The 15,139-nt window shown below is 37.6% G+C and overlaps 1 protein-coding gene across 1 annotated transcript in view; it reads left to right on the forward strand.

The window, feature by feature from the left end:
- ARHGAP15 (Rho GTPase activating protein 15) overlaps nt 1-15,139 on the forward strand; it is a 596,409-nt gene that overhangs the window by 73,006 nt on the left and 508,264 nt on the right. The window contains exon 3 of the mRNA XM_026510055.4: nt 3,530-3,598. Coding sequence (XP_026365840.1) covers nt 3,530-3,598 — 69 coding nt within the window. The remainder of the gene's footprint in view (nt 1-3,529; nt 3,599-15,139) is intronic.

A 15,139-nucleotide genomic window follows, 5' to 3' on the forward strand; every position in this document is an offset into this window, starting at 1 on the left:
GCACAGTTGGTTAGGTGTCCAAAGCTTGATTATGACTTGGATAGGGATCTCAGGGTAGTGAGATGGAGCCCCCACCCCCCCCCGCACTCGCCCACATGCTTTCCTTCTCTCTCTCTCTCTAAAATAAATAATAAATAAATAAATCTTTTAAAAAATTTGGTTCCCAATTTTCTTTCTTTCTTTCTTCCCAAAGTTCTTTTCACTTGCTATGTTTGTGGGGGTTTTATTCCCATATTGCACACTACATAGTACTTATTTAATTATATTGTTTATACTCTATTTTAATGGAAAATATATTCATACCACTAATAAATGGCTTTGTGTGGTAAATTTTTCTGCTAAACCTTAATATTGTGTAAATGATAATTAAAACAGTCATCGGCTAATTTCATCTCTTGTGCCTCTGGCAATATATAAAACATTGCCTTATAGGAAAACTTTCTATAGTAACTAGAAGAGACTATTTAAAGGCTGGTGGGCCAATATACCCATCAAAATCTAGTAGTGATAGGACAAAGGAAGGCATGATTTGGCCATAGAAGGAATGTAAGACTGACACAAATGAATGCCCAGGTGCTTATTCATCAGTGCTGCGAAGACATTATTCAGTACTACTTTCTCTAACATTTAAAGCTTGAGGTATTCTATGTGCTAGGAGAGTGATTTTTAGCCCAAGACTGGAAATCCAACAAGTTTCAAGGAAATGGAACAAGAAAAAAAAATCCCAGAACTCTTCCACCCTTGTAAATTGAATGTAAGACATATATATTAAATTTCAGTGAAGATAATAAATCCTAGTTTAATGACTAATAGTTAAGAGAAATAAGTTCCAAATGCATAGCAGTACAAAATAAAGGCTTGGTTCCGTCAAAGGTTTAAATACCCAGTATATATATATGAATATATATGAATATATATACACATATATGTGAACATATATATACATATACATATATATATATATGTATATATATATATATATATATATATATATATTCATTTCAACATGAATTAAGATCAACCATGGTTGTTTTATTTAGGGTAATGCTAGCAGGTGTAAAATTCGTTAAAATACACAACGGCTCCAAGAAATAGAAGTTTATTTCTCACTACAAAGCAGTTAGAAGGAAATTTTCTACAGAAACTCTCTGCCCTTGCTACAACTTTTCTCTGAGTATAAAATTATTCCAAAATAAAAAGTTTACTAAATAAAATAAAACGCGTTTTCCTGGCCTATGCTTGGCTTTTCTCCACCTGGTGATTCAGAGTGTTCCGTCTTGCATCTTCAGCCTCCTGCAGGGCCTCTGTCAGCATCCACTCCCAGCCAGTATGTGAGGAAGGAGGGAGCGTGGAGGGGAAAACGCTTTGAATGGGGAAAGTGTCTCATTGTTCCCATTGGTCTGAACTAATCATGTGGCTACTCCTAACTGCAAGGAAAGCTGAGAAATGCAGTCTAGATATATGCCTTGGAGAAAGGACAGAATTTTAGTGACCAGACACCAGGGTCTGCCACAGTCACCCCCACCCCTTCACCATATATCAGTTTGCACCTGTCTTCCAACTCTTAGAAATACATCTATCTGCCTCCCTAGAGAAGATGACCAAAAGTCCCATGCAGTTACTACATCAAACTCCAATAGCAGAATAGCAGGAGATAAATAACTTTCTCCATCACGCCAATTTCTCTCCAGGGGGTTAGAGGTTTAGAACTTGAAAAATGAGTTTTCTGTTGTGTTTTTCCCATCACGACCAATAAACACTGGTGGAATGGGAACTTCAATCAGTTACATGTGCCAGTAACCAGAGTCAAAAGGCATCCAAAGTTCTTTTCTAGACAATTCTCAGACCTGCTTTATTCTTTAATACCTCACGCTCATCCTGCAGTCTCTCTTTTTCTCTCTCTTGTTCTTTCTTTTCCTACTTCCCTGTCTCTTCTGCCTTACCCCCCCCCCCCCGCACCCTTCATGTAAAATACTGGAAAATTCTTGTCTAGTAAAATAGTATTATTAATTAGAGCTGCTGTTTAAATTATCAAACAATACAGTATTTCATTATAAATTCGTTCTTCTCTTTTTGTTTTTTTTTATAGAATCAGTCTATGATGCTTCATTGGCAGAAACAACAATAGGCATTTTAAAAATTTTGTTACAAAAACATTAATCCATTGATTATTGTGTATTTAAATACATTTGTAGAAGAAGACATGAAAATTAATAGAACATTGACTCTGATAAAGCTGAGCTCACATCATATCATAAACACAAGGTGTTTCAACATTAAATATTTTGTTCCATTGTAAATCACCCTGAAATATAGAGTTATAAAACAATGATCTTTTTTTTATGCTTTCAGAAACTGGTCAAAAATTCAGATAAGGCATAGCAGGAACAGCTTGTCCTTACTACACAATGTTTGAGTCTTCTACTAGGACTTGAAGCATGGGGCTGACTCAATGGCCGGCAGAGGGAACCACCAGAAAATATCTATATTCATATGATTGGCAGTTGGTACTAGCTGTCTGCTAGAACCTCAGTTAGTCTCTTAGCCAGAAAACCTATGAGGTCTCTCCCTGTAATCTCTCTGTGTGAGATGATTTGGGCTTCATCCCCACATGGTGAATATTTTCCAAATATGAGGGTTCTAAGAGAATGAGGAAGAAGTTCATAGACATTTTTATACCCTAATATTTTGAGTGATGTAGTGTCACTTCTGCCATGCTTTTTGATTGAAACAGGCATAAAGCTCTGCCCAGATTCAAAATGAAACGCACATTGGGATGCCCAGGTGGCTCAGTCATTAAGCATCTGCCTTTGGCTCAAGTCATGATCCCATGGTCCTAGGATCGAGCCCTGCATTGGGCTCTCTACTCAGCTGGAAACCTGCTTCTCCTTCTCCCACTCCCCCTGCTTGTGTTCCTGCTCTCTCTCTCTGTCAAATAAATAAATAAAATCTTAAAAAAAAAAAAAGAAAGAAAGAAAGAACATAGACCCCACCACTTGTTAGGAAGAGTGTCAAGGTTACATGCTAATAAGAGTACATGGAGTAGGAGATATTGTTGTAGCCAGCAATCTTTGAGTACACATTTTATTCAAACTAGTCAATGTCTAAAACATTTGCTTTCCATTTTATATCTACTTTGTTTGACTTCCTTTTTTTTTTTTAAAGATTTTATTTATTTGACAGATAGAGAGGCAGCCAGTGAGAGAGGGAACACAAGCAGGGGGAGTGAGAGAGGAAGAAGCAGGCTCCCAGTGGAGCAGGGAGCCCCATGTGGGGCTTGATCCCAGGCTCTGGGATGACATCATGAGCCGAAGGCAGATGCTTAACGATTGAGCCACCCAGGCTTTGTCTGACTTCTTGAAGAATCTGAATATGGTTATTTACCTGTGTACTTTTACTAAAATATGCTCTTCTAAATCATTTGTAACTTTTTTTTTTTGGAGAAAAATAACATAATATATATAATATAATATAATGTAATATAATATAATAAGAAATATAATAATGTCTAATGCCAATATATTTTCAGATATCCCGACACAGAAGGAATCATTCACAGCATGTCTTGAAAGATGTCATTCCTCCATTGGAACAATTGGTAAGTTTATTTCCCTGTAATACTGTATTATTTATCTACTGCTACAGAATAAATTAAGCCAAAATTCAACAACTTAAAATAGTACACATTATTATCTCATGTTCGTGTGGGTTGGGAATCCAGGCATGGCTTAGCAGAGTCCTCTAGTTCAGAGTCTCTAAAAAGATCTCAATCAAACTTTAAGCCAGAATTGGGGTCACATCTGAAGGTTTGACTGGGGAAGGATCTGCTTTCCTGTTCATGCACATGGTTGTTGGCAGGGTTCAGTTCCTCCAGGAATGTGGCCCAGAGGCTGTTCTCAGTACCCTGCCACATGGGCTTCACCAGTATGGCAGCTTGCTTCTTCAAAGCATGCAAACTGAGAAGGCAAAGGATTCTGCTAGCAAGACAGAAGGCTAATCTTAAGGTTTATCTGCTGACAGTAGTGATATCCCATCAAGTTTTCCACATTCTCTTGATCAGAGTCAAGTCACTGAGTCCAGGCCATACTCAAAGAGAAGGGACTACACAAAAAGAAGGTTGTGAATAATAGGAAGGAGAGATTATTTGGGGTCTACTGCAAATTTTGACAAAATTTTTTAAGAAAAAATTTAATCCCAGGATGCCCGGGTGGTTCAGTCAGTTGAGCATCCAACTCTTGGTTTCAGCTTAGGTCATGATCTCAGGGTCATGAGATCGAACCCTGTGTTGGGCTTCACACTCAGTGTGGAGTCTGCTTGAGTTTCTCTCTCCCTCTCCCTGTGTGCCTCCTGAGGGCTCATGCTCTCTCTCTCTCTAAAATAAATGAATAAATCTTAAAAAGAGAGAGAGAGAGAGGGAGAAATTAATCCCTTACCAGTAGGTTCTAAACCACTAAAGCGGGGATTTTTTGTTTCCATTTTTGTTTATTGTTGTATCCTAATTACTAGAAAAGTGCCCAAAACATTGTAAATGACATCGATGAAGTATTAGAGATATTTTAAAAATATATAAGCCCAACTTTCCTGATATGTTCTGACACTTCTTTCTATTAATGACTCCTTTTTGAGAAACATAACACCCCTTTTCTCCATGCTTATCCTTCCTGCTGGATTTCACATTGGCCAACATGCTTCCAGTTCCATTGGCTTATAGGACACTGCATTGAGATGACTTTATTCCTATCTTTCCCCTGCTATTCCATCCCTATTACCTTTGGGCTTTCTCGTCCTCAACACCAAAACATATTTATTTTTCTAGTTCAATTCCCTTATTTTCTTTCATTTTACATGTTCTAGATCCCCCATCTCCACTCTGGCCATTGCTCCATTACTTTCTTTGTTTTAGACTAAAAATTCCTTAGGAGGATTATCTACCTTTATTGTTGTCAATATCTCCCCTCCTTTATCTCTTGAACCAACTCCATTTAGGCTTTTATCTCAAACATTAATCACCTATTGAGGTCATCAATTGCTTCTATACTGCTAAATCCATTGGTAAAGTCTCAGTTTTCTCATTAGACCTCATAATTTAACCCAATTGATAACTCTCTCTGAAACACTTTCCTCATATGACTACCGTGAGTAAACCACTTTCTCATGGATCTTCAGTGAATTAAATAGCCACCCATTTTTCATTACCTTTGCTGGTTCATCTTCATCTTACAGCTCAATTTAACTTTTCTTCTTTCTCTTTATATTTTTTCCCTACAGCGTATCGCTCAGTGCTCTGGTTTTAGGTGTTATGTTACACTAACCACTGCTCCAGCCTGAACCACTGCTCTAAACTCCAGTACTGTATGTTGTGGCATATTCACTTATATGTCTAACATACGTCTCAAACTTAACATACCCCAAACTGATCCTGATTTTCTCCCAAACTTGCTTCTTTCAATCTTCTCCATTTCACTAGATGCTAACTCCATCCTTCTGGGTTTTTCTGTCAAAACTCTTAAGGTCATTTTTTCTCACAACATAAACTTAAACGTCTGTTAAAATGTTTGCTCTATCTTCAGAAGACATCCAGAATCAGTTCCTTCTCACTACTTTTATGCTCTGTCATCTCTACCTGATTTACTGCAGTTGCCTCCAACTGATACGCTGCTTTCACCCTCACTTTCTACTTTTTGTTTGCAAAACAACAGAGTGATCTTGTTAAAATGTAAGTTAGGTCATGGCACTCCTTGATTCCATTTCCTCTCTGGCCTCCAGGATCTCCCAGGGTAAAGGCTGACAAGTGTGCAGGGTTCACCTTACCAGATCTTACAGATATCAGCTATCTCTCTGGCCTCACCTTTTCCCTTCTCCTCCAGGCTCATTCTGCTCCTGCCAAGCTGACCTCCTTACTTCTCTTACAGGGCCATTATACATGCTCTTTCCTCTGCCTGGTACAAAAAACTTCATTTTTTGCCCAGAAATTTGTAAGTCTCATTCCTTCATTTGCTTTGAACCTCTGTTCAAATATCACCTTTTAAGATAGGTCTTTCCTAATCTCCCTAAAAACAAATAAACAAATAAGAAAACCCACCATTTCCATTCATACTCCTTTTCTCTTATCCTAATTTAACTTTCCCTATGGAGCTTACCACCATGGGGCATACTATACAATTTCTTTTTATTTGTTTGTTATTTCATTAGAATGTTCTGTGAGAGCAGGGGTACTGTCTCCTACATTCATAATTCCATTCTCATGATTATAACCCTTGCTAGAACATAGTAAGAACTCAGTAAATGTGTGTTAAATTAATGTACAAATGGAACAGGTAATGGCTTTTGTTTTTACTTGCAAGTTTGTAATACACAGATCTATACTTGTGTACTTTCTCTGCATTATCTCATCCTATATCTTGAAGTGCTAGCCAGTCATTTGTTCTACGTGTCTTCTTGTCATCTTAGAAGTGAATTCTCCCAGATTGAACCCATCATCACCTTGTTCCCAAACTGGTTTCCCTTTCCATCAAACCTCTCTTTACTAGTAGCAAGCATGTATCCAGGCTTAAAATGCATTTTCTTCTATCCTTTATTTTATCTACTCCCCATCAAACAAGTCACCATTTTCCAGAGTAGTTTCTCTGCAATGGGTGTGGTGCCCACATTTTTCTTTATGGTTATACATACATCCTTGCCCAGGCCTTCAAATGCTTCTGATGGCAGCCCCCACCCCTCCCCTGGACTCCACTGTGCTCCTCCCACTGATCTTGTATAGCAATTCCTTTCCAGTCTTCTGGAAACGGTAACTTCATTACTTCATTTTCCTTGTCAAAGCACTCAACAGCTTCTTATTCTCTATAACATCAAGTCTATAGACTTCTTTCATGTTCTCTGATTTATCTATTTGTTATCTATTCCCAAATACACACCTCAGGCTAGGGATGGTAACATGATTAAGACATGGCTCTTACCCTGATAACACTTCGATTTTCTGTGACAATTAGTTTCTTCATCTCAGCACTCTTTTGTGTTGTTCACCTCAGTTCATGGGTAATAGACTTGTTCCACGGCTACACTGTAAATGCTTTGAAGTTAGCAGGTCATGACTTGTATTTTCTTTATTATATCATACTTCCCCTTACATTGCTTTTGACACTAGGGCTTGTTCAGAAAAAAAATGTTTGTCAACTGATTTAATAATAAGATATGAAAGGTGTATTAAAACGATATTGTTGATTCAGATGTTAATAAATATAGGCCTGCTATTTGTAGAGGTTCGCTACAAGAGAGATTCTCTAAAACCTGCTGGGGTGGGGGGCAGGAGGAGAGAGAGAATTCCAAGCAGGATCCACGCCCAGAGCAGAACCCAACAGGGACTTGATCTCACAACCTTGAGATCATGACCTGAACTGAAATCAAGAGTCTGTTGCTTAACCAACTGAGCCACCTAGGCACCCCCCTGCTTAACTTTTCAGTATCCATTACCATTCACACCAAGACTTGAATCATTTTCCAAAACCTATAAAGTTTTTTTTGTGTCTGACTAATCTAACTTTATATTATTTTTACCTAGACACACATATTTCTTCCCACAAATCTGGAATGTTCCTCACTTTCATCTCCACTACTCCCCTTCCTTCCCACTATCACTTCTGGAGTCAGCCAGAAGTTCTCACACTGGTTTCCCTTAGCAGTACCAACCAGCATGAACTACTATAGATGCAATAGTATACATTAAAACATTTTAGAAAATAATGAAATTCTTTAAGTTGGTGTTATTACTCACTATTTTTACCAAATGGCTTTTTGGGCTTATTTATGTCCAACACTTTTTGCTATATAAATCTCATTTCCTTTATTTCAGAGCTCCCCTGAATGTTTTCTAGAAATCATGAGAAGCCTTGGCTTTAAGCATAACTGGCAAAAGTATCTCATTAGATCTACCCCCTTAGGGAAAAATGATTCACTTTACAAAAGTGGAATCTGTCATGGTGGGTGCGCCAATAGATGCTATCACTCTCCGGTAGCCAGGCTTCACCTCTCAGTGCTCCCTTTAATGAAGTGGATTATGATCAACATGGTTAAACAGAAGCATAATACATTTGTTTTGAATACTGGCAAAAATACATTTCTAGCTGGAGTCTCAAATCTCGTGGCAGAAACCACCCAGTTCACTGACAGGTGACGTCATTCATGCCACATGGTATACAAATCCATATGCTATCAGTGCAAGAGATCTAAATTATTTTCTGAGAATCCGTATGGTTGCTTAACAAATGCTGTAATGCAGCAAAGATTTTAAACACAAAACGTCAAATATACTAATATGCGTTTGTTTCCCAATCTTGTATATTTCATGTTGTAACTGTTCATGATACCTCATTATTTTCAGGGCACTTTCCCTTTTTCCCTTAAAGAAATGCTCGACAAAAATAACCATGTTTATAACATGCTAAATTTTTATCATCTTTATTTTTATCAAAAGAGTATGAGACAGTCTATGGATAACCCTGCAGGAGTCAAAAGCCTGTGGCAGGTTTTAGAGAATCATCTGCTGCCTCCTGAGCTAGGAGGATTTGTAGGATGGAGCTCAGGAAGTTGCCATGGCTTGGGGGCAAAGCAGGCTTTTGCAGATAAACCTTAAGTCTCAGATTCTACCTTTTGGAGCCAGATATCATTTTGTGGATTAATTAATACTTGTGAGGGCTTTGAGGATGAAAGACATTGTAAGCATACAGTGTTTTCTTATTTTAAAACAAAGGATAGCCACTTCGGGGGAATAATTGTATTGATCAGGCTGTGCTTTCCTTAAATTGCAGAAAAAAAAAATTCCAAAAGCTCTTCAGGCTTTCAAATTTTGACTTTAGTAAGGTAAAATTAGGTTTTCTGAAATAACATCCTCCTAGACCTTCAAGTTGGTAGTGTGTTAATAATAAGTTCTATAATTTAATAAGTCTAATAGAAACCATCTCCTGGTTATTGTTTCCCGTGCCCTTTCTTTCCTCCAACAGAAGTGTCTTTATTAATTCCTGTATTTGTTGAGGACTTCCCTGTGCTCGGTGCTATGCTACGTTTGGGGTATGCAGTGATATGCTAAATAGTCATGTCCTTTTCTTAAGGAGGTTTCATTCCCCCTTCAATCTAGGTATGGAGAGAAGTATTAAACAAGTAAAGGAAAGCATCATTCTTTAAATGCAAATTACAAAACATGGCAGCAGAAAAATAAGTTTCTATGAAAGAGGGGCTAACCCACCCTGGATTAAGGAGTCCTAAAAGCACTCTTTGAAAGGGGCATTTAAATTGAGATTGCAGGATACACAGAGTTTGTCAAACAATGAACTTGAAGAAGAGGTTGTGAATAGGACAAGTGCAAAGGTCTGGAGGTCAGAACAAAGTTAATCCATTTTAAAAAGCTACAAGACTGCCAGAGGTGCCCGGGTGGCTCAGTCAGTTGAGTGTCTGCTTTCATCTCAGCTCATGATCCCAGGGTCCTGCGATCCAGTCCCGCATTGGGCTCTTTGCTCAGCAAGGAGCCTGCTTCTCCCTCTCACTCACCCTCTGTGCTCTCTTCCTCTCAAATAAATAAATAAAATCTTAAAAAAAAAATGAAAAACTAAAAAACTTCGAGACTGCCATACTGGCTTGAATGTAGTGAACGAGGGAAATGGGTTAAGGGGTGCAGGGAGAGGGAGGCAGTGCTCAGATGATGAAGGGTCTTGAGGTGATGGTAAGGGGACTAGAAGCCGTTAAAAGACAGAAACAGGTTACAATTACATCTCCCATCCACATATGAATTTCATTTAACTCTAGAGTAGAGAAAAAGAACACACACACACACCACCACCAACAAAGGCTATTAACATTGAGCAATGCTTTCTTCCTTACTGCCTAGACCAAAATTAGGTTAAAACAAAACAATTGAATTACGCTAATAAATTGCCCAGACAGGAACCGGGAAGGCCATTCCTTTCTGAATTCCAATGACAGTCAAAGAAAGAGCAACATATTTAAATCAAGGACAAAAAGAAATATAATTTAGGGAAGAAGAAAGAAATTGAGGATGAGGAAGGAGAGGTGGGATACAAGAAAAGCCTCCAGAAGACTGAAGAAAACTCTGGAGACACAGAGACGTCCCCTCATCAGCGAGTTTCCCAAGCAGAACCTGGACTTGTTTGGTGGAGGCCAAATGAAACAACTGGTTACAAGATGAAAAGCTTAGGAAAAAAGCCACGGGAGTGCTTAAAGCTCCAATAGCAGCTTTTTCAAGATGACATTTTGATGAGTTAGGGGTAAATAAATCAGAGACATGAGGGTAAAATTTCCCTTGAAATACACAGGGGTTTAAAATGATGGGGAAAAGCACTTGGCAACACATAACATGTGCTTTGCCAAACCCAGCATTTGAAAAACGGTTCGAGACATTCAGCAGAACCCCAAAGCCCAACATGTTCTCTCATCCTCTGAGAAAGTGAGAGGGGCAGAATGTCCGTGAAAGCATTGCACAACATATATACTAATGGGAGTAAATAAGTTGCAATGGGCAAACCATGCCTAACTCTGAGACCTGAAATCAAGACCAGCCTCTCTAAGAAGGCTTAGTTGCTCTTCCCAGACACGGCTCATGTGTGACAGAGAATCATTTTTCTTCTGCTCTCTTTTTCATGTAATCACTGTATCCAACTTGAATTTTGGTTTACCACTCTTGAAAAGTATATACACAGTAAACTATGTATTTATGTTAGGCCAAAACACCCTATTTCATTCTTGAGATATGTAAAGTAGTTCTAAAATTAAGCATCTAATTTTTTTTTTAAATTAGGGCTTTATATGATGTACAGATAAGCTGGATTTTTAAGGTGATTTTTCCCCCTCCGCTTTTGTTTCCATTCTTAATGGATTGTGTCCACTGCAAGTCCATAAACATGGTCAGCCAATCTGATATTGCAATAAACCTACAGCCAGTATAGAAATCACTGGAGACTGAGAAGAAAAATGTAGGCAACGAGTCCCACAAAAGAGAGTGATCCAACCTGAAGACAATGTCACAAGAAGGAAAGCCAATGGAGATATATAGAATGAATATATATAGCACGGTGATTATAGTTAATAATATTGCAGTGTATCTTGGAAGTTTGCTAAGAGAGTAGATCTCAGGTGCTCTCCCCACAAGAAATATTTGACAAGGTAACTATGTGAGGAAATCATATGCTAATTAACTTGACTGTAGTAATAATCATTTCACTATGCATATCAAAACATCATGTTGTACACTTTAAATAAATACCATTTAAAAAAATAAAGTATTAATTAAAAAATAAAACCAATAGAAGAAATATCTATTTCTGTGGATAGTGGAAAGTAAAGAAGGGATTGAAGAAGAAAGAGAAGCAGCATCTGGGGGTAAAATGATATAACCAGATGTGTGCTTTTTAGTAGAAATCATCCAAACAAACAAGATTGTCAACAAAGTACTGTGATCTATAAAAAGTTCAGAAAAAAATATAGCAGGTATCTTACTATTAAATACGAAAATAGTTAAATGCTACATCTGTTTGAAAATGATAGTGGCCCAGGGTTGTGGTTATAAAGAGATGATGCAGAGTTCTCATAGAGGAAGGTCAGTCAGTCATACAGAAAGATTCACAGGGAAGCACTACTTTAGAAAGCTCACTCCAGCTCAGGGATGGGGCCTCCCTCAGCTTTGTGGATCCAGAAAGATTTCATTTCTCAATGATCAGGATCCCTTGGAACTACCTCAGAGTAATGAAATTTGTAAGAAGCTGATATACAAACAATAACTCTGATTTATAAATTTATAATGGGAGATATACTAATACTGACTACTTAAGTCACCCATGTTATACATCGAAGGACCTCAGGAGCTGAATTAGGAGTCAGAGGGTTGCCAACGAACACAGAATCAGAACAATGAGCAAAGAACAATAACTTAAATACATCAACAGAGCAAATATTGTCAAGCATAAGGGCTGTGTGATTCTGGTGTTATAGATCAATCCCTTCTTAAAAAAAGAAAAAAGGTCAACCCCTTCTCATCAAAATCTGGGGAAAATCTTGGATTCAGTTTATTTCTATTCATAAAGATGCATTTTAACAGAATTCTTGTGGTGGACTGGTGTAAATGAAAGCCTGTTCTTTTCGATTCGACTTCTTTTATCTGAGAACAACATGAAGTTGTTCACATAATAAATTCACATAATAAATTGTGGTGTCTGTACTTACGGTGACAGGCTGGTCTTTCTTCTACGATTGTTACCATTAATCAAAGGTTGTCTTCTGTCTATAGCCTCCTACTTAGGTTGATAAACAGGTGCTATCTGGGTCTCCCACTGCCATTCATTCTTCTCATCCATATCTTAGCACAGTTGTGTCTGCTAAGTACTTCTTCAGTGCTAGCAGACTGGCTGGCATCCAATCTGGACAAATTGCTGATCTTTCCTGCCACTTAACATTAAATAGGGCTTCTAAGGGACATTGAACAAATAGCTTAAGAAGCCAGATTCAGCATCTAAAGATTGGTTGACATTTCTTAAGTATACAAAGTTCAGGGAATGCCTGTACTTTAAAGAACTTTGAGTTGGCCTGGAACTTGGCATATAGTATCCTAAACTTAGGCATAAATCTATACATAATTTTGTAAATTACTAGAGATAAGACTATCTAAGTCCCAGATGACCAGCGTACTCAACTGTAATTTAAAGATTATCATCTCTTCATACCATGCAATTAACATAGAGTAGGAATAATTTGAATAATTAATATGGAACCATATATAAATCTACAAACAAAATACATAACAATCTTCTGCTTGTTTTAATACTTCTTTCAGCTCCTACGAGCCTTCCAGAATAACTTATTTCTAGTGCCTGAAACATGGTGCGTTATTTCGAAACATCATGACAAGAAATAATAAAGTAATTAAATCTACCTCATGGAACTGTTGCTTGCCAGCAGGAGACTTAAAAATGCACTGCTTCAGTGTAGGAAGACTGGTTAGAATTTTCTATTCCAAGGCAGAAGCTAGTCTGAGTTGCTGAGATGACTAGAGGGGAGTATGGCATCCAGTCCTCAAAAGAGAGGAACACGAGTATTTTGAATGTAAGCTCACAAGCCTATAAGCTCCAATAAGATTAAGAGGGTCCTAATCTTTGCAGCCCCATTGTGAGCAGAGCAGCTGGTATTTAAGGGAAAGGGGATGTTACTAATTGAAAATATGTTGAAAGAGTGAATGAGTGTACATGAAGTATAGAAGAGGCAATTGAGAGAAATGAACATCTGATCCCAGAAATGGGAACACATGCAGAATGATTGTACATGTGTATAAGTACATGTCAGTACATGTAGGTATGTAAACACATGTATGGTAGTAGTTAGTATAGAAAGAGTACATAATAGGAGGATTATTAGCTACTTCTAGTGACCTGAAAAGCAGCTTGGAATTTGGAAGGTGATATAGGAGAAGAAAACTAACTTGCTATTCATCTCTTCCCTTTTCTGGGGCCTTCCTGTGTCCATGGCTGGAAACTCTATTGGACTGACCCAAGACCATGGGAAATGGCTCAGCCAATTTGATGACAATGATGTCACACTGATAGAAACTTAACCTGAGGAATCCAGCCCCTGGCCTCAATCTCAATATCCTGAAAAGGCCCAGGAGTGTCTGGAGAAACATTTCTTATATATTCAAGGAGAGAAAATTTTGAAGTATGTATCTCAAGCCTGTTTGTGTTGATTTCTCCCCGAAAGCGTATTAATTTTTTCCTTTTGAATTTCTCTTCCCTTTTTAAAGAAGTGTCCATCAATAATACATTCTGGGCACTACATATCCACCCAGTGGTCTTTTAGTGAATTTTTTGGGGAGTGGGGGGAAGGCAATATTCTTAATTAAGAATGTATGCATTGATTTTTATGATGGGTTGAGAAGCTTTGTAGCTTTTTGATAGATAAATTCAGACTTTTGGTAACTATTTTATTGTCATCAAGAGAAAGCTTTAATAAAACAATGAATTCTGTCTACGGTTACACAACAGAATTTCTCAATATACATTACTTAGAAGGGACCATCTCTGTGATGCTAATTGCTACTGAAAACATCTTTCTTTCAAACATTTGTAGAAACCAGTAATGCCCAGAATTAAACACTGAACTTATATGGGTTTCAGGGGTTAGACAAACAAAATTTTCTGGCACTGAGAAAAAAAGGACAATATATATAGAATGAAAGGTGGGAAAAACAAATAGATGCATCCAAGTACAAAAAAATGCACCATTGAACATCATGATTCTAAAAATTACCCAAGAAACCTCTGTAGACTTTTAGACTGTAGAGAACATGCTGAAGTGGAAGAAATTTTCTAGAAATGTAGATATGTGAAAAAACTTTGCTATGAATCATTATTAGTATCTTCATCATTATTTACTAAAAATGTGTTCATCAAATAGATTTTAAAAGGCAAATACTGTGCTATGTATTAGGAATATAATAATGAACAAGCCAGAAAAGATCTCACCTACATCAGAGTGAGTCTTGTAAATAGCTAATTCATTAACTGGTGAAATCTTAGTGGTTTGGGACAACTCATTTACCCCAAATATCTCTTCCTTTCACCTGTCATATGCAGATTGATTTTTTGGCTTTTTCAGTTTTCTATAAAGATTTTTAAACACATTAAAATAGTCACTCATGAATCCCCTAATTTGTTTAAACAATATTTATAATTATGATTATTGGTGTCAGCAAGTACTGTAGGTGCTGGGACTCTGGGTGTGAAAGGTAGAATCACAGCACAGGTGCAGGTACAACCACATGCAGTAGTCCCCCCCCCCCCCATCCACGACTTGGCTTTCCATGGTTTCATGGTCCATCCAGTCCGGAAGTAGATGATCCTCCTTCCAACATCTCATCGGAAGGTCAATAGTAGCCTAATGCTATGCCACAATGTCTACACCATTCATCTCACTTCATCTCCTCATGTAGGCATTTTATCATCTCGCATCATCACAAGAAGAAGGGTCAGTATAGTACAATAGGATATTTTGAAAGATAGAGACCAAATTCACCTAACTTTTATTATAATATATTGTTATAATAATTATTTCATTTTATTATTAGCTATTGTTATTAATCTCTTACTGT

The sequence above is a fragment of the Ursus arctos genome, unplaced genomic scaffold (assembly GCF_023065955.2).
Source record: "Ursus arctos isolate Adak ecotype North America unplaced genomic scaffold, UrsArc2.0 scaffold_1, whole genome shotgun sequence".
NCBI classification, from domain to species: Eukaryota; Metazoa; Chordata; class Mammalia; order Carnivora; family Ursidae; genus Ursus; species Ursus arctos.